General features: G+C 43.0%; 1 protein-coding gene across 1 annotated transcript in view; it reads left to right on the top strand.

Moving 5' to 3' along the window:
* The window catches only part of MSRA (methionine sulfoxide reductase A), a 227,513-nt gene that overhangs the window by 88,450 nt on the left and 115,087 nt on the right, over positions 1-23,976 (top strand). The window contains exon 3 of the mRNA XM_085057156.1: positions 15,015-15,134. Coding sequence (XP_084913282.1) covers positions 15,015-15,134 — 120 coding nt within the window. The remainder of the gene's footprint in view (positions 1-15,014; positions 15,135-23,976) is intronic.

The following is a 23,976-nucleotide window of genomic DNA, read 5'->3' as shown; positions in this document are numbered from 1 at the left end:
TGAACACAAATAGTGGAGATTTAAGTGCAGCTCTTCGAGTCTGCATGGGGTTGGATGAGAAGAATTGCTCCTAGAATTGCACAGACAATCCTTTATGTCCCACTATTTATTTATATAACAATATTTTTTAATAAATATTTATATATCATGTGTATTTATGCATTATTGGTGTATTATTTACCCTTGCATTTAGGGGAATGCCCCTATTAGATTATTTTCAGTGGAAATTAACTCTGGATCTGCTTTTCCTGGGTGACAGGAAAAAGTCTTTCGTCTTTAGAAAAGAGTAAAAAATCCATCCTTTAAGAGGCTCAAACAGCACCTAATTCCACATTTTTATTCTGGAATACCTGACTTTGCTCTCTGTGCAGGACACACTTGAGAAATGGAGGTGAAACCACACGTCAGCGTCTGGGAGAAAGAAATAATATGATCAGTTTTTCAAGCAAGATAAGAGCTAATCACAAAAAAAAATTCTGATTTAAGTTGAATGCAAGTAATTCTGAGACAGCCGTAGCTATTTGTTTGTGAGCCAGGGAAAACAGCATGAGATATGTCAGGCTTGGAGATAAAATTTATTGGTGTGTCATTGGCTTAAATCCAACATTATGCTCATAAATAATCTAATCCTGGTGTGACACATTCCTGCTTGAACCTTGACTGGAAATTATTGAGAGTCATGTAATGAATTATGCAGCAGCAGACACGTGTTCGAGTCGAGGGGCTGGAGCTGGAATGCTGGGATGTGTTTGGAATTAGGGACAGCATCCACAGGCTCAGGGATGGAGAGAGGGCAGGGTGTCCTCCTGGTGACCAAAGGGGTGACATGGAGCCTTGCCTGGCTGTGGCCATCCAGCCCTTTTTTGGCTCTTCTGGGATGTCAGCTGTGGTAAGGAATGTTGTTGTCACCTGTGTGTGTCCCTTGTGCACCATGTGTGTCTGAATTTACAGCAGCTCAGGACATCCCAAGGCTCCAGACAATCCCAAAATCCAGCTGCACAGCAGGGTGGGAGTCGCTGGGGAATGATCCTGACATGGCCAGAGAGGACAAATGTAGAGGTTTAAATGTTAGAATGGTGACACTCAGCCTGGTCTGGTGGGGTGGGGTTTATCCCTGGGGTAGATAAAGAGTTTATTTAGGCTGGAGAGGGACTTGGGACAAAGGATGGAGGGACAGGACAAGGGAGAATGGTTTACCACTGCCAGATGGGATATTGGGAAGGAATTTCTGGCTGGGAGGGTGGGGAGGCACTGGAACAGGTTTCCCAGAGAAGCTGTGGCTGCCCCTGGATCCCTGGAAGTGTCCAAGGGCAGGCTGGACAGGGCTTGGAGCAACCTGGGATAGTGAAAAGTGTCTTTGCCCATGGCAGGGGTTGGAATAGGATGAGCTTTAAGGTTCCTCCCCACCCAAACCATCCTTTCATTCTGTGATTAGTCATGAGAAATAATTCTCTGAAGATGTTTGTGAATTCCTTTCTGTTAGAAAAGTTCTGCAAACATGATAAACATACCAATAATTGCCTCTGACCTGTTTTGAAGTTGCACATCCATAAAATCCCCCAAATTCCAAAGGAGGCAAAGTGACTGATTGAACCATGATGCTGTAAAGGAGTCAACAACTGATTCTGGATGTGTCTTCTGGCTTGGCATGGGTGTGGGAGAGGATCAGGTGGGTTGGATGGAAGCATGGAATGTCCTCTCACTGCTTCCACCCTGGAGCACCACAGCTCTTGATGCCTAAACAGGGCTTCCTAAAGCAGAAGGCTAGACAATAACAGGACAATAAAAAGCAGATTAATTTATTAAAGGCCTTTAGGTACATTAAAGGCAGACAGAGCCGACTTGAGAGGCTACATCCAAAATGGATGATGAGTCATGAGTTCTTCACATTTTATAAATTTGGTCTAATAGCATATCGCGCCTCAATTCTCTAATTACACCTTCAGGTGATGATGTCAGTTACCCCAAGCTTGCTCCCCCCAGTTCACTGTTGTTTGCATATTTTGGGGCTCTGAGGCAGCAAGGTGTCCTTGGATTTTCCAACTGAGAGGAATTGTTTCGTCTAAAATGCTGGGAACAGAGGTTTTTTGTATATCGAGTCTAGAGCTACACACTAAAACTACACGTACATGAAAAACAGAATCTAAAAATCCTTAAGGCATCACTCTGTCTCCATGGCTGCAGTGCTGGAGTTCTCCCAGCCTGGCTGGGTAGCTGCAGTTATTCCAAACACATTCCCACGAGGATCTGTGGCAGAGGCTCCCCAAAATCCAGTTCAAGGTTGGAGGTCCTGTTTATTGCAGCAGGACTGTGCTGCCACAGCCCTTCAGCTCAGCCGCCTGCCAACCAGAGGGCACAGGATGCTTTGTGGGATGTCTAAGAAAACCATGGATCTGGAGAGCTGCAGGTCATGGACTTGGCTGTGAGTAATGGCAGTTCCTTTGCCGAGCCATTGGTGCCACTCTGCCTCAGCAGTTATTATATTTCCTTTATTTCCAACCCTGCCAATCCATGTATTTTTGGGAATGAATGTACGGTATGTTGGGTAAATGACTAACCACATTAATATTTGGCCTCTGGCTGCCCCTCTAGATATAAATTAGTTTTTCTCTAACAATCTACTGTGGTATTTTCTTGAGTAATTATCTTTTTCTTTTTGGAGATGGGGAGGAAGAGTTGTTCTCTTTTGCAAGTGAGAACTCACCATCATTTCATTGGCTCGCAGCAGATGAGAAAATAACTCTTGGAACTTCCATATTTCCATTAAGGTCAGCTGTGGTTCAAAATAGATCCATTTGAATGATCTAGGTGCACTTGGAAGGCATTTATTGGTTTGGAAAAGGGTTAAGGGGAAAGGAGGACGAAAGGGCTGCTTGTTGAATTGCTTGTTATTTGAATGTAATTATTTTTTTGCTCCTGAGCAATTACAGATTGTAGGTTTAAATAATTGTCAGGGTGCCTACAGCTTTCTATTGTTGTCTGAAATCTAAGGCTACGAATATAATAAGGAATATGAGATTGCTTTTGCTGAATGTGGCTATGGCAGTTTATTTAACTCAGCAATAGTCATCCAAAAAAAAAGGGAAGAAAAGGCAATTTTTCTATTCCTTGCAGTAAACAAACTTTGTAAACAAGTTATTATTTTCTGCAGCAAGGCCCTAGAAGTGATTCCTATTTTCCTGGAAACAAAACGTGGCTCTTTGCTTTTATAAGAGTAGAATATATTTTGTTTTGCTTCCCTCTATCTCAAGCTCCCCAAGGTGGCTTGGGAGATTAGAGAGATTTTCACAAGACAAGGGTAAGGCTTGGGTGTTATTGCAGAGATGGATTTATATGAAATGGATTACACAGCCCTGATGACATCTCTTATTTTCTGTGTACATCAAGTTCTACTTGAGTAGTGGAGCACTAAAGTGTGGCAAATGACCGGGGATGATCTAAAATGAATCTCTGCCAAGCGCTGGAATGCTCAGAGCGAAGAAAGATCACAAAATGATTTGAAAGCCTCAAATCAATGGCTGAACTAAAGATGTGATGCTTTGCAATGAAGCAAATAATCAGCTTGATGATAGGACCGTGTAGTTCTATCTCAATCTCTTCACCACATTATTGGAGCAGTGGTTCTTTTTATCCCTAACAGACTTTGGAAACATAATATATTAAGAAACTGCTCTCTTCTTGAAGGAAGGGAGGAGGGTGGCCAGGTTTAGGCACGATTTGTTCTTTAGTGACTGCATCCTTGGGCTTTCTGCTGTCAGATTCAGGTGCTGCACCTGCATTGGGGCAGCCCCAAGGATTAATCCAGGCTAGGGATAAGCAGATGGAGCAGCCCTGGGAGAAGGACTTGGGGGTGCTGGGGGGTGAGAACTGCACCTGACTCAGCCCAGAAACCCTTGTGGGCAGCAGGAAAGGGGGAATTCTGCTCCTCTGCCCCACTCAGGTGAGATCCCACCTGCAGAGCTGCCTCCAGATCTGGGGAACAACATCAGGAGGATGGGGAGCTGCTGGAGACAGTCCAGAGGAGGCACCAGGATGATCAGAGGGCTGGAGCTCCTCTGCTGGAAGGATTGGGATTGTTCAGCCTGGAGAAGAGACACTCTGGGGTGACCTACTCACCCCTCCTAGTGCCTGAAGGGAACCTGCAAGAGAGCTGGAGAGGGACTTTGGAAAAAGGCCTGGAGTGACAGGACAAGAGGGAATGGCTCCAAACTGACAGAGAGTAGGTTTAAATTGGATATTAGGAAGGACTCCTTCCCTGTGAGGGTGATGAGGCCCTGGCACAGGTTGCCCAGAGAAGCTGTGGCTGCCCCTGGATCCCTGGAAGTGTCCAAGGCCAGGCTGGACAGGGCTTGGAGCAACCTGGGATAATGGAAGGTGTCTCTGCTCATGGCAGGGTGTGGGATGGGTTGAGCTTTATTTTCCCTTCCAACCCATTCTATTCCATTTTTGAACAATTCAAGGCTGTGCTAAGACCTTCTGTTGCTTTTATTAATCACATCTTCATTTTTCAAATAATTTCTTCTGTGAGAGAAATTAGAAAGAGTAAATAAATAGTTGAAGGAATCAGATTTTTGACCATAAACTTGGACACGTTTTTCTGTGCCCTTGGGACACTTCAGGAATCATTTTTGTCACAAAGAAACACCAGGTGCCTACACTACTCCTCAAGATGACTCTTTAATGGATTGGACATGAAACAGATGCAATTTTAATCCCAACATTTCGCACTTAAGGACAGATTGTTCCTGCTTTGTGAATAGCTCTTCTTCCCTGCAGGTCAGATCCATTTGTGGTGCAATGTTGTTTTGGATGTCAGTCAGTTGTTCATGGAAAATGCTGCCAGTTGATCCCAGCCATGAGCATTCAATCAGCTGCATTCCCAAATCCCCAAACATGAAAGGAAACGTGTTTATTGGTTTCCCCTTCCTCAGTTTTACCATTTGTGACAGTTCTCTTTGATGTTTATGGAACGTAGGAATATGAATGACCCTGTAAATAGAAAAACTCAACTTCTGGGGATGTTTTTTCTCTTTTCTTCTGTGTTTTTACCCAGAACCCAGCCCAGTGAAATTCAAATCTGTGGCAAAGGTTTAATGTGCTGTGGGTTTGAAAATAGCAACATCACTAAGGATGGAAATCAGCTTCAGAGAGAAAATCTTTTACAGTCTGAGTTCAGCCTTGAATTCCTAAAGCCTCCTGCTCATCTTGCTTTTCCCAGCGCTCCACCTGTCTAAATATAATGGGATTGATTATTTATACAAAGCCAAGCAGGCAGATTTTAGTTCATTTTCATGAATGAAACTCGATCTAATCTATGGATTAGACTGGACCTTGACCTGGTCTAGGGGAAAAGGGTGGAATGAGATCAGCTTTAAGGTCCCTTCCAACCCAGACAGTTCTGGGGTTTTGTGATGTTTCCATGATCAAAGGCCAAATAATTTTTTTAAAATGGAAATCTTCAGGAGTAAGACATTGAACTGTTTTTTGGATGAATTCTCTATTTATTGTTAAACATTTTTGATTCCTATTTTCTCATGCCTTATCTTCAGAGAATCATAGAATATCCTGAGTTGGAAGGGACCCACCAGGATCATTGATGGAACTCTTGGCCTGGCACAGGACATCCCAAAAATCTCACCCTGTGCATCCTTGAGAGCATTGTGCAAACAATCCTGGTGCTCTGGCAGCCTTGGGGCTTTGATCATTCCCTTGACTCATCCCAAGTTTTACTGAACAATACAAACCAAGCAAAATATGGAAAGGAAAAAATCAGAAAATATAGAGTTTTATCAAGTGGTGTTTCTCTTACTCAATGGACATTGAATCATAGAATCATGAAAGGTGGAAAAGACCTTTCAGATCATCGAGTCCAACCATTGAAAGTCACAGTCAAGGCATGAAAGGAAATTTTAACAAAGACTTATTAGTTGGGATCCTTTGGTATTTTTCCAAAAAAGGATTCTTTGTTTTGCTTTGGGACCACTCATACCTCAGTTGTGGAGTATTTAAATAATATTGAATATCTTATAGTTCATGGGAGGCTTAATTATTGCATGCAAAATGATTTTATCAGTGACTGGAAACAACGTCCATATCCCAAGACTATGGAAAAAGAGAGGGAAGAGCTGCAGATTTTCTTGGCTTTTTTCACTTTCACAAGTTCTACTTCTCTTCCTGAGAAGTGGATTATTTGCATCCTGGTTGTTTAGACCCAAGGTGAACATCTGGAGGGATCAGGGGCAGATCACGGGTGGAATTTGAGGTGCACCATTGTCCTCCTGGCTCTGCCAAGCGTGGGGATTGTCACGGGCACAGGGACATTCTGGGCCAGCTCTCAAAAGGTCACAAACTTTGGCCTCTGCTGCTTTTCCATATTCTCCTCCCAGTGGTTGATGAGAACCTTTCAGATCACCGTAAATGATTTTTTGGCTGGGATGTAGCTTCCAATTTCAGGGAATTAGAGGCAAGTTTTCCAACAGAGAATTTTGATGATGGAATTTTATTGCCTGGAGTAACCAGACAAGAGCTCTGTTGATCTTCAGGATAAAAATGGTTTAAATATTCCTGCTTACTGGGTGGGAAAGGATATGGAGGCAATGAATAAGGCCCCCCTGGAAAGCGTTGGGATTCACTGACTTGGGTCTGTCCCTGCTCTCTGCTGGTTAAGCTCAAAATTGCATTGAAACAGGAAAAAATGAAAATTCTCATGTTCTGCCTGAGAAGTTCAGAGCAACTGTGCTTTGTGCCTTATTACCATTCTTGATATTGGCTTCAGCTTTGTTTAAATCCTGTTGAGTTTGTATTATTTATAACTTGTAACATGCTTTAGGATGGGTTTGATAAACACATTTTGCAGTCGTTTTCTGTATCTCCCCATTGCTTTTCCCAGCTTGAGTGCTGTTGTCTTCGAGGGTTTTTTTCCAAAGTCATCCTTCTGACACATTTCCCGTGCTGAAAACATGGCAGTTTTTCTCTTGACAGTAAAATATTCCTTCCCTCTGATGATAATCTGCTTTTCCTTTTGCAATAATCTGTTGTGCAGCTTTTATCCAAACATCCATCCGTACACAAACACGTGCCCACGCCCGCGTCCAACGTCAGCAGCCACAGGCAGGAACCAATTTCCTGGGCATTTGTTAATTTGAATGAACATGAGGCTTCTGCTTCTCCTATGGAAAAAAAAAAAAAAAAAAAAGAAGCAAACCCAACAGTTTCCCTGGGAATTCATGCAGCGTGAACAGAACACGTCTTGGCAAAACGGTGAGCCAAGAAATTCCTCTTTAGTTGCTCTGTTAGGCAAACTGCATTTTAAATTTCTTGCCCAGGGCTTTGTTTGACTTGCCCCAGGCAAGCTGTTCAACATATTTATCAACCCTGTTGGAGCATTAGAGCCAACGCTCATCGAGGAAGATCATCCTCTTAATGCCATCTGTCATCAGCAGTTTTATTTCTTTCAGCTCAACTCGTTCTCTGTTTCACCGTTTTTTTCCCCTATTCCTCCCAACCATTTCTTAGCTGATTGTTTCCCAGTGATCTCAAATATTCTGTGATTGCTCAGATATTCTGGGGCTGCTGGATGTTAAACCCCTGAGGGTATCAATGGTAGAATTTTGTTTTAAATCCTGATTGATAACATTAATCCTGTATGGATCCAGATGGCTGCCAAAGCTCCCTACGTATCGCAGTGCTGTGCAAAAGATGAGAGTGCATTTCAATCTGACTCTGGAATTCTTTCCAGATCCTCAACAGGAACTTGAAAAAATTCAGAACAAAGGCTCTGGGGTAGTTTCATGCTGTATTTTTATCTTGAGGACATGGCTTTGATCGTTTTAGATTTTCAAGCCCTCATTAAGAGTTGTATAAGTGCACAGACAGTATCAAAGTGTTGAATGAAGCTGTATCTGCTCACTTCCCAAGGGATTTGAGTTCCACTTTCCTCCTGGATTTGTGTTCTCAATCACAGTGAAGCCAAAGGACTCAAAGACTGGAGTATTTCCCTCTGGAGAAGAAAAGTAAATCTTTTGGGAATCTGGTGCTATGGAGTTACATAAAGTCAAGAAAAATTATTGTAACCAGGTGAACATCCTGTGTGTGTAGACTGGATATGCTGGATGTTCTCCTGGGTTCCCGAGATGTTTTTATCTGATTATCCAAACAGGGAGATCATGAACTCTCAGAATGGGTTGGAAGGGATCTTAAAGCTCATCCAGTGCCACCCCTGCCATGGGCAGGGACATCTTCCACTATCCCAGGCTGATCCAAGCCCTGTCCAGCCTGACCTTGGACACTTCCAGGGATCCAGGGGCAGCCACAGCTTCTCTGGGAAACCAGAGAAGGTTTCCAGCCCTGGGAGCATCTCCATGGATTCCTCTGGACTGTCTCTAACAGGTCCACCACAGAGATCTGCAGATTCCCATCACAGCTTCCTTGCCACCTACTAGCCCATCTTCTCTTTCGGGGAGGAAACACAATGGTGTCCACCAAGGTCTCGTCCTGACCTTCCATGGTGAAGCCAAGGTCACCTCTTCAGCCCGAGAACTTCTAAGAATTAATGGTCTTCACAATTTCAGAGCACAGAGCATCAATATCCCTTTGGCTCCGTGCTCAGAAATATCAGTACTTGGACTGACTTCAATCAATCAGCTGTACCAACTGCTCTCCACAGTTTTTTAAGGAGGAAAATGCCAATCACACTCGGCATTTGGCTGAAATGTATGGAATGAGCATTATTCTATAGGGATGGAACTCGCCGAGGCTCAATTTATTCCTTCCAACCTGGGGGGGTGGGAGAAAAAAAAAAAGAAAAAAAGAAAAGAAAAATTCAGTTCAAAGCAGCTGAGCATTTCCTTCTCCAGATTTTATAGAGGGAATGAAATCAATCGTATTCAAAATCTGGGCCAAGTCCTGTGCTGGCCAAGGGAAGCAGGATCCTGGCAGCTGTGCCTCCAGCTCCCGGAGATGCTGGCTCGGGCAGGAAGCTCTGAGGTAGCCGGTGGGATGTGCTCTTGGCTGTCCTTCCCTGCCTCAATGTATAGAGCAGCCTGTGGCTGGATCCTGTGGCATCAGAGCAGCTGGCACAGCCACTGCTCCCAGGGATTCAGAGCACAGCCTGGCAGGAGAGGCTCCTCTGTCTGGAAAAATCCTGTCCTGCTCCTTCCTCTCCTCCAGACGTTGGGAAGAGTTTTCCAGGACTCTGCTCTTTGTTCTCCCAGCACGTTTTATTATATTTAAAGTTGACATTTTCCCCCCTCCACCCCAAAACTGGTGGAATATATCCCGAAATCCTGCTAACAGAAGGAGGAGCAGGATCTGTGTCCTTTGCAGTTCATCTTCGGCGGCGAAGCATTGCTGGCATGGGAACAACTCCTTAATCTGCTGCATGGAAAAGTGCCTTGGAGTGTGGGTGTAGGGATGGCAGGCAACGGGCCAGGAGAGGCTTGGCATGCCAAGGAAATAATGCATTCATTCTTCAAAATATGACAAAAAAAAAAAGGAGTCTTCTGGATGTCCTGTTGGACTGCTGGGAAAGCAAGGAGAGGGAAGGCTTGGAAATGAAGCTGGCAGGAGGGAAAGGTCGGTGGGGAGTCAGGTGTGTCTGCACCTGGTGCCAGTAGAGAAGGATATTCCTCAAAGATAAAGGGCAAAAGGCATTAAAAAGTGTTCTCCAAATGAAAATCTTGTATATGTGTACATTATAAAAAAGGAAAATTGGCCAGTATAGAAGACAATGCACCCGCTGTGAGGTTCTTTAAATAAATGGAATAACTGGGAGGCTGAGAGTCCCCGATGCTTCCACAGAGCTCCGGAGTTAATGGATGTTAATTAGCACAGAATGGGTGCAGCTTGTGAGGCTGGAGTTTGGATCAGGAATACCCTTCTGATGCAAATTTACTGCTTGTGCTCATTTGCATAATGGCATCGTAAACAGGAATTTACGACAGGGAATCTGTGTGGAGAGCAAGGATCACTCAAAGATATGATAGGAACAGGCACTGGAGAAGGGATCAGAACCAAGGTGAGGAAAGTTTCCTTTGAGGATCATGGAGTTCATTGTGGGATTGGGGAAAATGTCTGGAATGTTGAATAATTGTGAAAGAAGTTTTCCAATCTGCTTTTTGGTGCTCTGTGATGGCTACTGCACACAGTTCACAGAAGAAAGGAATTAACAATATTGCAAGCTGTGAACATTAATATGAGGTTAGATAACTTTGGGATTAGTAGTTTTGCCTGGGATTCATCAAGTTTATGCTGCAGCACAGAGTCTCCTACTGAGCTCATCAGGTTGGTCATTTTTTATGGATGTGGATGAGAAAGAGGCAACTTTCAGACACAAATCACTGAATTTTGGGAGATCAGATTCAGCTTCAGAATCAGAGACTCTCAGGGTTTTGTGATGTCAGTTTCCAGAGTAAGGACTGGTTTCTCCTGCCTTAAAACATGCAAATGGGATGCTCTGGTGAGACCCACCTGGAGCTCTGGGATCCCCAACATCAGAGGGATGGGAGCTGCTGGAGTGAGTCCAGAGGAGGCCATGGAGATGTTCTGAGGGCTGGAGATGTTCTGAGGGCTGGAGCTCCTCTGCTCTGGAGCCAGGCTGGGAGAGCTGGGGGTGTTCACCTGGAGAAGAGAGGGATCCAGGGAGACCTCAGAGCTCCTGCCAGTGCCTAAAGGGGCTCCAGGAGAGCTGGAGAGGGACTTGGGACAAGGGTTGGAGGGACAGGACACAGGGAATGGCTTCAAAGTGACAGGGGGCAGGGATAGATGGGATATTGGGTAGGAATTCTTCCCTGTGAGGGTGGTGAGGCCCTGGCAGAGGTTACCCAGAGAAGCTGTGGCTGCCTCTGGATCCCTGGAAGTGTCCAAGGCCAGGCTGGACAGGGCTTGGAGCAACCTGGGATAGTGGGAGGTGTCCCTGACCATGGCAGGGGGTGGAATGGGCTGAGCTTTAATGTCCCTTCCACCCAAACCATTCTGTGATTCCATGAGTTCCATTTGCCATGTCCAGGGGCATTTTCCCTGCCCTTTCTCTCCCAAATTGTGTGTCATTTATGTCAGCCTTGTGCACACAGATGTCTTGGATATCCTCAGGCATCTCACATGATCCCAAATGTCTCTATTTAGGCAAATAAATGAATCCCTGACTGTTGGAGCTCCTGTGCAGCCATTGGAGATCTGGTCAATGTGGGTAATCCATAAAGCTGCTCATCCCTGCAAACACCTGGGGTTCAATTCTGCTCCATTTGTCTTGGAATATTTCAACATTTTTTTATCTCTAAGAATGGGGTGCTCATTTTTTTTATCAGAGTCGCACTTCACTTTCATTATTTTAGAAGAATATTTCAGCTTATGCTGAGTATTTATTAGGAATATGCAAATTACCGGGTTGCCTATGGAAACACAGGGTCCTTGGTGACAAAATGCCTTGTTCAGAGGATCTATAGGAATATGGATCCATAAAGAGAATAGCTGGAGAAAATGGATGTGGATGCTGGAAAGGAATATAGATGCTATAATTTATTCCCCAATTGTTTGATTAATATTTTTCATAGGGATGATTGAATGTTTAAAGATTCCTGTTGGAATCTGTTTGGGTTTGAAGTTCAGAAACAGGGAAAAAAAAAATCTTAAAATACCTTTAGAAATTGCAATTAAGAGACAGTCAAAACCCATCACTAAAAGAATAGTTCTTGTTTTGCAAATTAGCAATTAAAAAGTGACAAATATCTTCAGTGCTTAAACACTCCTCTGCAATACCCATTATGTTCAAATAAGACTTTTTTTTTTTTTTTTTCTGGGAATGTGAATGTATTTCCCTGTATTTCCTTTTTTTTATTTTTATTTCCTCTTAGGAATGCCTCCGGAAGCTCCCTCTGTAACTCCAAAGCTGCACTCTCTTCCCCAGTCCTGGGGATTATGCAAATCACTTCATGAATAGTTTAAAAAGCACATTCATGTTTTGGAGTTTCAAATTATAATATGGGTGGCTTATTTGGCTTTTATGGTTCTTTTCCTACTATTTTTCACTACTTTGTTTCCCCCTCTTCTGAGTTTTATTTCATTATTTAAATTTATTATTTAAATTATTTATTCCTTCAGTTTCCTTTCTAAAGGAGTAATAAATAAGGGAAGTAAACTTTTTTTTTTTTTTTTTTTTTTTTTCCCACTACAAGACCATGCAAAATCTTGAACTGAAATGATTTCCCTGTTTTGGTAATAATTGTCCATGTTAACCACAGCTTGAGGCAGGCAGTGCTCTGGAAAACAGGCACTCCATGAGCTCACGTGTCTAATTCTGGAATATGATGTGGGATTTTATTGTTAATATTTCTCTCCTTATGACAATTTCTCTGTCGAACGTGGCACCACTTTAGCAGAATAACAAACATCAGCTGAATGGATTAACGCTGGGGAAAGCAATTTAGTGCTGGATTGTTGTAAATGATGTCTCTTTACCAGCAGGTTGTTTTATTATGACAAAGATTTCAATTTTATCTGTTCTCGGGGATGGGAGGATTTATTGTTTGTGTGAGGTGGCAGCACACTTGAGAAATGATGAGAGCAGTTCTCCAGCAGAATAAAATCCCTCTCTCTCTCTGGGAAAGGGTGGCAACAATGAGCTCAGGCATCAGCTGGAAGAGGGAAAAGTGGGAGAATCTATGAGAAATACACAGGGCACTGGTCAAATCCATGGAGTAACAGGATGGTTTAGGTTGGAAAAGCCCTTCAAGATGATGTTCAGCCATTCCCCAGCACTGCCAAGGCCACCACTGAGCCATGTCCCCAAGTGCCACATCTGCACAGCTTTGAAATCCCTCCAGAGATGGGGACTCCACCACTGCCCTGGAAAGAGAGGTCAGAGAGGATTATCAATGAGAGAAAATCCCAAATAACAGTTATTGATCAGGTCAGTGACCATGGCCCTGCTGATTAGGAATTTCAACAGCACCATTAGGGATTTATTGAGCATTAAAATCCTTGAAATAAAACACTAAGAATAAGCATTGCTGCTTTGTATTTGAAGTTAGGTCTATATCTGAACTCAAACCTGAGTTTGGGTTGTCTCCTTAATCTTGGGTTGCTCATTCACACTCAGGTACTGATCTAGGGATATGATGTGGAAAAAAATGTGGGTCTGTCCTGTTCCTTGGCATGGATGAAGTTCCTCTCTGGCCATCCCTCAGCATTTTTGACCAGCCAGTGATAAATTGATAAATTGGCTACTTAGTCCTTCCTGTGAGAGCCTCGGCCTCACCTGCTGCAGGGACAGCTGGGATTTTAGGCAAAACTTCCCTTGGAATATTCAGAATGCACAGCCCTGAAGTACTAGGCTGGGGCAGAAGTTTGTTTTCCATGTTTCTCATGCAGATGCAGGCTTGGGATCTAAGAAAGACCCCCCAAAGCAAGTTAAATCATCCATACAGCTTGAGTGTGCCTAATTCCATGGGAATTCCAATGGCTGCTCTGCTCTGGAGCCAGGCTGGGAGAGCTGGGGGTGTTCACCTGGAGAAGAGAAGGATCCAGGGAGAGCTCAGAGCTCCTGCCAGTGCCTGAAGGGGCTCCAGGAGAGCTGGAGAGGGACTTGGGACAAGGGATGGAGGGACAGGACACGGAATGGCTTCCCACTGCCACAGGGCAGGGATGGATGGGATATTGGGAAGGAATTGTTCCCTGTGAGGGTGGTGAGGCGCTTGAATAGAATTCCCAGAGAAGCTGTGGCTGCCCCTGGATGCCTGGAAGTATCCAAGGCCAGGCTAGACAGGGTTTGGAGCTGATTTTGCTGAGGAACCCAAGTCTAACAGCTCTTGTTCTCTCTGTAATCAAGGGACAATAACTGCAATTTCATCATCAATTTTTATCTTCTGTGGGAATTGTCCTCAGGAGGTTTCTGCCTCTTTCCAGGATCTCCAGGAGCAGCACTTGGCTCTTAATTCCTCAGTCTTGCTTAAGCATCTGAATTAGAAGTAGAAACCTCAGTTCTGTACTTTTTGGTGCATTAAAACTTAAATTTGAAGTTAATCTCTGAAGGTTCGTAGAAAGAACATTGTGAGCCATCAAGGTTGGAGGAGGGATTGCTCTGTTCTTGTGGTTGTACTTTGAAGGATCATTTCTGTAACTTTTTAACCTGTCTTAACTGCAGTGTAACTGGTAAAAAACTCCTCATGGACCACTGATTTCTGAGTGTATTTAATATTTAGTTTGTTTTTACTGCTTTTCTTTCAGCGGATTTAGATAGGGAATAATAACAGAATTTTATCATTGAAAAGGAAAATTCATTGCTTGTGCTTGATAATACTGAAGTCTCCATGACACTCTAAACAAATAACCTAAGAAATATTCCCTTAAACATTTATTTACCTAAGTCATCAGAGAATTGCCAGTGTTGGTGGTGTTTGTTCCTTAATTCCTTTAAACAGGAGAGTTTTTAATTTACACCCTAAAACAGGCTGATGTCCTTTGATAATTGGCCACGGGGGTGAATGACTACAAAAATCTTGTCTGAACATCAAATATCTCTGTGTACAAATTGTTAAACTGAAGCATTTTCCCCCTTATATAACATCTAATATAATCCATTATTGCTGCCACCTCTGCCTGAAAGCAGAAAATTAAATAACTGTTTGCCATTAATACAAATTATTGTGTTTTGACAGCTTCCTAATCAACTCAGGTAAAAATGGTGCTGCACAAACAGCACAATTGCCTTGTAAGGAACTTTTTTTTTTTGGTGTGTGCATGAGAATTCTCCTTGTCTGGGCCTTTGAACCCTCCCAAGGTTTGTCCTCTGTGATGAATTGATATTCAGAAGCATAAATCAAGCTGTGTTTGAGTCGTGCTCTCATGCAGAATGGATTTCTCTGTATAGTTACCCTATAAATAAACTTGGAAAACACTTGACCACCAGGTGCTGCCTATAGATGTTCCTTCCTCCATGCCCTGTACCAATTAACATGCAAATGAGTGATTGAGTATTGGCAGATTTTGACCTCACAATGTGTATTTTGTGCCCTGTTCAGGTATGGGATGTTTCTGGGGAGCTGAGAGGAAGTTCTGGAGGCAGAAGGGAGTCTACTCCACCCAAGTGGGTTATGCAGGAGGACATACCCCAAATCCTACCTACAAAGAGGTGTGCTCAGGTGAGTCTTCCCTCTTTGGTTTTTAAGGATTGGGAGTGGAATCCTGAATTATGCATGACAGCAAAGAATTGAAAGAGTGACTGCAGTGACTGAGGAGATTTGGGGTTGGCTTTACATCCTAATCTGCACTGAAATTTAGGGATGCCCATCCCATTGCTGTGTCCTAATAATTAATGAATCAATGTATGAACAAATACTCTGTTATAATGAATAATCTGTTAATTTTCCCCACAGTTTAGTGCACAGCATCCTGTAATTTCTAGGCCAAAGCCTTGCATTTATTTTTCATTCTTCAGTACAAGAACTCAGCACAGTTTCTCTCTGTGTTCTGAAACACAGAACCCCTGGCAGCCAACTAATGCTGCTGGTGAAATTAATCCTGGCTTTCCTGGACTCATTTGGAACTTTTCCTTTGGTTTATTTTCTTGTTAACATTTTTTATGCCAAATGCTGACACTGGGGCTTCTTTTTAGTGACAAATTCTCACATGGGCTTGGTGGAAAGGGTGTGAAAAATCACTGAAACAAATAATGGACACTTGAACCACCGTGCAGAGGTGCTGCAAGGCAGCCAAAAGGACAGAAACTTGCTGGAAAGACTGAAAATTGGGAAAAGGGATGTCTGAAGGTGGAACAAAACGAAATGGAATAGAATGGAATCAAATGGAATGGAATAGATTAGAAATAAAAATAAAAATAAAAATAAAAATAAAAAGAGGAATGGCAGGTCAGGCAAGGAAAAGGAAAAGGAAATTAAATTTGAATGGATGGAATGGAATGGAAAATTCTTTATCCATTTTATGGTGGAAGGGAAGGGAAAGGGAAAGGGAAAGGGAAAGGGAAAGGGAAAGGAAAGGAAAAGGAAAAGGAAATCAAATTTGAATGGATGGAATGAAATGGAAAATTCTTTTTTCCATTTTATGGTGGAAGGGAAGGGAATAAAAATTGAATAGAATGGAATGGAAAATTGTTTTTCCATGTTCTGGTGACAGCCACACAGAGGACAATCTGGCAAGGCCTTCTGGAGGGTGTGCAGGATTTGGAGCTATTTTCAGTGCGTTCCCCTAATACATAAATGCACCATTTTTGGCCAGCATTAGACAACCCAGGATGTTCATTCAGTACCAAACATCTTTTCATATTTTGCTTACAGATGTTCAGAACAATTCTGTTGCTCTGTATATTCATAAGCTTTTAGAAATCTGCATAGCTCAAGTGGCACTGAAATCAGAAGGGAAGAACTCTGCTGTTGTTATTCATAAACTGGGGATGTACAATTACTGTATAAAATCCGCAGCTAATGATGATTTTCTTAAAAACTGGGGTGTTTTTAGGCTCGTGGTTCAGGCTGTTCACATCTGAGCAGGTCATTTGGGTTTGCTTGGAGTTGTTTCCTTTGTTTATCTTCAGTGACTGGAATGTAAGGAAAAATAAAACATGTCTGGTTATGATATGGCATTAGTGAGAAGGCTGAGATATAGTGAGTTAAAGCAATTTATAATCTTGTCGATTCTCATCGTTCAGAGGCGTTTTCTCTTGTGCACAAATCACATTTCTTAATCATTAACAATTCGATGTAAAAATGGGCCACATAGGCTTTGTTTCTGCTCTGAGTTACATAAAATAGTTGGCTGTGAAGTTGTTTCACATCTCCTAAGCAGCAAATCCATGTTTTTTCTGAGGAAAAGTGGTGCTTCTTGCATAAAAATTAGTCTTTTGACTGATTCTTCCATATAGGATTTCCAGTTCTCCTTAAAATGTCTTGGCTTCCAAAGGTCACCTGGAAAGCTTCTGAATAGCTGATGGGAGAGAGAGGAGAAAGGCAAAATTAATTTCTTGCTCTGTTACCTCCTGTTCCTGTGGTCAGCTGGTGATTTCCCAAGTTAATTCCACAAGCCCAGAGCAGGGTGGTGGTTGGGATGTTCTTCCTTTAGGGATGGAAAGGTGTGGGGAGGGTTTGGCTGTGTGATGAGGGGTTAATTTTATGTATTTGTGCATCAACTCTTCATCATTAAAGGCAACAATGGGAAACCTGACTGGCATTTTTCAGGAGCTGGTAATGGCAATGGAGAAATAATCTAATATGGGATTCTTGGCTTCTCAGATTTGCCCTTCCCTAAAAATACAGAGGAATGTCCTGTGACAAACTATCAGCATGTTCCTGGAATCCTGGAAGGATTTTGGGTTGGAAGAGACCTTAAAGCTCAGCTCATCCCACCCTCCTGCCATGGGCAGAGACACCTTCCACCATCCCAGGTTGCTCCAAGCCCTGTCCAGCCTGGCCTTGGACACTTCCAGGGATCCAGGGGCAGCCACAGCTTCTCTGGGAAACCTGTGCCAGGGCCTCACCACTCTCACAGGGAAGAATTCCTTCCCAAAATCCCATCCATCCCTGCCCTCTGGCAGTTTGAAGCCATTCCCTGTGTCCTGTCCCTCCATCCCTTGTCCCAAGTCCCTCTCCAGCTCTCCTGGAGCCCCTTTAGGCACTGGCAGGAACTCTGAGCTCTCCCTGGATCCTTCTCTTCTCCAGCTGAACACTCCCAGCTCTCCCAGCCTGGCTCCAGGGCAGAGGAGCTCCAGCCTTGTGGTGAATATGGTGACTCCCCTGATGTTCAGTACATGGCCTTGTGTTCCTCGTGGAACTCTTCATCTGGACATCACAACACTCTTCCAAAGTGCCTCTGACTCTCCAAAGTGTTTAAATGTATAATTAAACTACAAATATTCCCTTCCCTTTCTGTAGCTTTTAAAGGGATCTGAAGGTTTCCATGAACAGGAACTAAGTCCACAAGATTAAAGTTTCCAAGCAGTAATGAGAGTGGCTCAGAACATTTTCTTTTGTTATTAAATCACTGTCAAGAGAATAGATTCCTGTTGTGCCTTTGTCTGGTCTTTTTTATTTTTTTTTTGTCTCCTTATAAGAACAGGATATAGGAATTTTAATGACTGTGGAGAATCTCAGTGTTCACCATGCCCTTGATCTGTGCCTTGATAGGATTGGCCAATTGCTCCACCTCTCCCCCTTTTTTTTTTTCCCCCATTTCGCCTGTGAGGAAGGAAGGAAAGGTCAGCCAAAGTACAAAATACTGTATCAATCAAAGTTAATGTCATGAACTGTGGGAATTAGTGTCTTGTGTATTTCTTGTAGCAATTGAAGAGCAGGATTTTGCAGAAAATCTGTAATTTTTGTTACATAGAACAGTTGGGATAAGTTGTGTTTCTGCAATCATGAGATTATCATCCTAGGATCCTCCTGGATGTGCAGACAAAACCTTGGTATGACCCTATAAACTATAATTTGTCCTCCATGCAGTTGTTAAGTCGTGAAATAAAATGAATGTAGCAATTTCACTTGAAAAAAAATCATTTGGAAAGGTGATGGCAGATGCTGCTGCAACGATAAAACCTTGGCAACAAGAGCCCAACAGATGCACTGAATTTCACTTACCTGCTCCTCTGCAGCTCTGCCTCCAAATTTTCAATGCTGGCACTCCTGACATGTTCTTTTTCAACAGAGAAATTGACCAAGAAAACTTCATTACACCTTAAAATCAAGGATATAGAAGTGGCGTCTGTAGATTCAGCATTTGAAAATGAAAGGCAGAATAAATATTTATTTTTTATGGTAGAGAAGTGGTAAGTAAATTTACCATTGCCTGAAAAACAAAAAGCTCCTTGTTCATGAGGGATGGCAGCAGCTCTGCTCTGGGAGCTCTGCTGCAGCTTTAATCAAGGTTGAGTTCACTTTTCCATTTCAGAACTTGACTTTTCAGGGTTAATGTCTTGCCTGCTTCAAGCTTGAAGAAACCAAAGTGATATTTATTATTTAGATACCTGATTGTGCCTCATGGCAAATTTAAAATCCTAATAGCCTCACTGCTGTCCTCCGCTCCTTTCATCTATTTATCTCAGCATTGCCCACAATCACAGGCTTAGGTTGTAGCAGCAGTATAAATACCAAATATATTATTTATTATTAACAACTTTATTTGAATTGTATTCCACTGAGATGTGTTGTTTCCATCTTTCCCGTCTCCTGCTTTTATTAAAGATATATATAAGATGAAAATGTGGGAGCCCCAGAGGTTGAAAGAGCCATTACAGAGCAAGTCAAAGACAAAATCTTCTGACCTGCAGCCTACAGGAAGTTCCCGAAGGAGCTTCATTTTCACAGGAGACTCCATGCAGGATTGGGCTGTGATGTTCATTGTGTCACTGTGCCTGAAAACAGAAGATGTAGCCACAAAGCTACTTTTTTTTTTTTTCCCAGCATCAGAACATGGTGTATTTGTGAAAATGGAGTTACAATAAAAGCTCAGTGCTGTTACTGTGGCCAGTGGGAGTTTCTTGCGTTTGTACTTTTTGTTTTTGCTATGGAGACAGAGCAAATAGCAAAAGGAAAAGGAAAAAAAAAAGCTACAAAGGCAGTTACTCAATCTCTGCTCCAACTGTGCTCCCAGAATTAGTGGCTACTACAGGTGGTAACTCCTGTGAGGTGACCTGTGGCTCTTTGTGTCCATGAAAACCATTCTTGGTATGTGATATTTCAGGGATCTTGTGCAAACTGATTGGATATTGGGAAGAAATCCTTCTCTTTGAGGGTGGTGAGGCTGTGGCTCAGGTTGCCCAGAGAAGCTGTGGCTGCCCCTGGATCCCTGGAAGTGTCCAAGGCCAGGTTGGACAGGGCTTGGAGCAACCTGGGATAGTGGAAATTGTCCCTGCCCATGGCTGGGGGTGCAATGAGCTGAGCTTTAAGGTTCCTTCCAACCCAAACCATTGTAGGATTCTAGGATTCTGTGAAAACAGGGAGAAGCTTCAATTCTTGGGAGACCAGGAGTCAGGAATTAAAGCAGGTGATAGAACACATTTGTGTTTTCCCTGTATTTCTTATTTATTGTGGTTGTGTTCCTGTTCTTTTGCTGCTCCTGCTGCTCATTCTCCCAGGCGAAATCTTCCTTTCAGGCACAGGACTGAAATGCTGTGGTGTCACTATGGATATGTCTGATAATGTATTTTTCCTGAAATTGGGAGAGCACTGCAATTACTCTGTGCAAACATCACCTGCTTTGACTTGCTTGTTTTATGGAACATCTTCCTCTGCTGGCGTAGAAAAGTTTGGAAATGGAGTCCTGACTCACCAAGGTGATTAGGATTTTGAATAATTCTGCAAGTGACCTGCACAGTTTTTAAGTGCTGGATGAATAATGAAATTGTCAACCTCAGGGGTTTAACTTTCTTCTATTTGTTCACGACTTTTGTAGTTCAGTTCTTAATAAGTAAAGTATGATAGTGAAGTGGGCTTTGTCTTACCTTTGCAGACATTCTCACCTCAGCTTCCTCCAGGTGAGGAGAATTTGGTCCATGAGGAAGACAAGAACCCAATCCAGTGAAAGGAAAGAACTTTGGATCCTCATAGCTGTAGTGCACTGCAGAAAGAACAGTCTAAAGGATATTTTGAGAAGGATTTGGGGAAAGGCAGAGCTCAGGGGATTTCTTGGATTTTCCAATAGATTTATTGTGGGCTAAGACTTGAGCACATCCATTGTAGGTGACTTTTTTGCAGAAGATACAAAAGCCTTTCAGAAACTTTGCTGCACTAAAAAAAGGGCAGATGGTGAAGCTGGAATTAGAGAAGGTGTAGGATGGCACCTGCAGACTTCTGGATGAAACATCAAAACCTCTGGCAAGGTTGATTCCATCCCTTTGTGTCTCTCAGGTTTGAAGCCCTGAGTGTAAGCCATGGAAAAGACTCATCCAGTTTTTATTTGAATATCCAGAGCGACAGAAATTCCACCATTTCCATCTGTGGGCAACTTCCCCACAATATTAGGGTGCAAAACACCTCTTAATGGATCTGTAGGACTCAGCCATGTCTGTTTAACACATGGCAGAGATCTTTGCCTCTAGAGCCCCAGGGATAACCCACAAACCACCCAAGATACTTCTGGCAAAAGATAACTGAGGCTCCTGCTGGTTTTTGCTCATTGATTTCAAGATCCTTTCCAAAAATTGTGTCTTCCTGTGGGGGACCTGGCTGCTTCTCCAGCATGGGCAGGAGGGTGGGTGGATCACTTTTTCCCTGACCCCAGGATCTAGGATTTGTTCAATGGAATACCTGAGCTATAGCTATGTCAATCAAAGGTACATTTTGGCCTTTCTGTAGGAACCAAAATCCCTTTTTATTTCATCTGCCTTTCTGGAAATTTTGGGGCTATACAATCTCAGAAAAGGAATAAAAGAAAAGGAAGATATTGGACTGTTTGGAATGTGTCTGCTGTGCTGCTTCACACCAAGGATGAAGCTGATTTTTAAGAATTTACTCCAACAAAAATCAGCATGACTTGGGCTGGATGGGGCTTGGAACAACCTGGGATAGGGAGCTGGTTCTGGATGAGCTTTAAAGTCCCTTCCCACCCAAACCAGACCAAGTTCTGTTTTCATTTACCTCCCAGCTTCCAGGTATTAATGATTTAGTCTTTAATCATCAGTGGTGACCTTTTCCGTATTAATTTGTTTATCCACCTCTTTAATACGATTTTATTCCTGGCATTCACAAATAGGAGGGGAAATTGGGGGTTCATTAACTCCAGTGCTGAACCTGGGCAGGAAGTTTCTAAGAGAACTTGTCAAGGGATGTTTTGCTAAAGGTTAATTCATGGCAGCTACAAATCAACATGTCTGGGAATGAAGTATTTATTCTGAGAAGTAAGAAAAAAATTGCTTTTTGACATTCACGCCTTATTTATGAGTATTCTATAGTGATGTGCTTGTGTTGTACCTCTGTACTATCAGTAGGGCTCAGAGCAACAGGTGAGCTGGGAAGTGGTGAAAGAAACAAGGTAATGGGAAAAAAAAAGACAGATCTGCCACAGGAGGTCTGAAAACATCACTTATACACAATGCTACTGTCAGAGGGTGTTTTTTCTTACCCCAAAGTTCACATAGTTGCTGTTATTCATCTACTCAGGATTTAAATTGTGATGTAAGCTGTGACCAACAGCAGTAGAAGAGTTTGGTGTATTTGTGAAAATGATGTTATCAAAAAGCTCACTGTTGTTATGGTGGCCAGCAGGATTTTCTTAGCTTTTTTAGGTTTTGCATTTCTTTTTGTACTTCCGTATTTTTTGTTTTCTCTCTGGAGACAATTCTAAAGAAAAAAATAAGCCACAAAGCCACTGAGTGAGTGTACCAAACTGTGCTCCTGGAATGAGGGAGGAACCTTAAGGTGATCTGGTTCCTGCAGTACTCAGAGCAAACCTGATTTCCACATGGGTGAGGTCACTTCAGCCTGGAGATGTGGACAAAGTGACCTGTCTGAGGTGTCTGACCTTAAATCTGTCCTTCCAAAGGAGGAGAAGCTGCCTGACTTGGATAGAGCCTGCTTGGAGCTTTTAATTCAACTGAAGGGATTGTCCTCTTTGGCTTCTAAAGCAGCTTCTTTGTTAAAAACCAGAGGAATGCATAGAAGTAGCGGAAGGAATATGGAGAGGGAATTTTTCCATGAGATTGGAGGGACAGGACAAGGGGGAATGGGTTTACATTGACAGAGAGTAGGTTTAGATGGGATATTGGGAAGGAATTGTCCCCTGCTGCCCCTGGATCCCTGGAAGTGTCCAAGGCCAGGTTGGACAGGGCTTGGAGCAACCTGGGATAGTGGAAGGTGTCCCTGCCCATGGCAGGAGGTGGAATGGGATGGTTTTTAAGATCCCTTTCATCCCAAACATTGTGGGTTTCCCTGATTCTACACAGCCAGGACTACTCCTAGACTTGTATTTAGCAGCAAATATTTTGCACTGTGAAGCTCCATGGACTCTTTGCACTTTTCTACTCTTGTTTCCAATCCTTCTGAGGTGTGTTGTCTTTACTGACATTCCCAACAATCCCTTTTAAACCCATGGATCCTAGGAATGTTCTGCCTGGGAAAAATCAAGAAAAAATCATGATATATCCCTCCTCAATTCTGTCTGGAGACATTTCTGTGCCTGTTACTGAGCCCAGAAATGCATCATGGCCATGTCAGTGTCTGTGTTCCCACAGTGCATCCACACCCAGCAAATGTTCCTGGGAAAACAAACCCCAATCCCAACATTTGTCCAACTGGAGTTTTTCGTCTGCTCCTTCGCCTCTTGGTTTAATCCAGTGTTTACTCAGTCAAGCGATTCAATTAGCAACTGTTTTTATTTTCTTTCTGAGGAGTGAAGGATGTTAATTGTAGCTGAAATGCCTTCGAGTGATTCTCTCCTAATGTCACATTTCCATAAAGTCTAGGAAAGGTTTGCTTTCTGCTAAAAGAGAAGGAGCAGCAGAACAAAAATGCTGAAAAAGTGGGTTTAATGTTTTGAATGCTGGACTTGGTGTGGACTGGGACCTTGGTGAGGAAAGCAGAGAAAAAAAAAGAAGGTCCTTTCCTCCCAAAGTGTTGTGCAAGACTAAGAGAAAAGACAGCAGATTGTGCAGACAGTTGGAGAAATCAAAGCTTAGGAGAATTTTAATTAATATGTAAAGCCATGATCTAAATGTGTGCAGAGATGTCACTGCCTGGGTTGGAGTGGGAAGGAAGGGAATGGGAAGAGCTTTAACTGAGCTGTCCTTGGGTTCCCAGGCTGTTACTGGAGTTTGACTGGAGCATGACATGGGTGGGTTGTCCTGTTCTTCAGGGATTTTGTCAGCCAGGAAAAGTAGAGCAGCACTGCTGTTCCTGGTGCTTCATGTCCTCCATTCATGGAATCATTAAAGTTGGGAAAGCCCCCTGAGGTCACTGAGCCCAACCATCAACCAGCACCACCAACCTGTGTCCCCAAGTGCCACATCCACACTGGAAGTTGTTTGGACTGACATTTTGA

This window comes from Lichenostomus cassidix, chromosome 3, assembly GCF_008360975.1.
Source record: "Lichenostomus cassidix isolate B80296 chromosome 3, HeHo_3.0, whole genome shotgun sequence".
Lineage (NCBI taxonomy): Eukaryota > Metazoa > Chordata > Aves > Passeriformes > Meliphagidae > Lichenostomus > Lichenostomus cassidix.
This window is presented reverse-complemented; position numbering and strand designations above follow the sequence as displayed.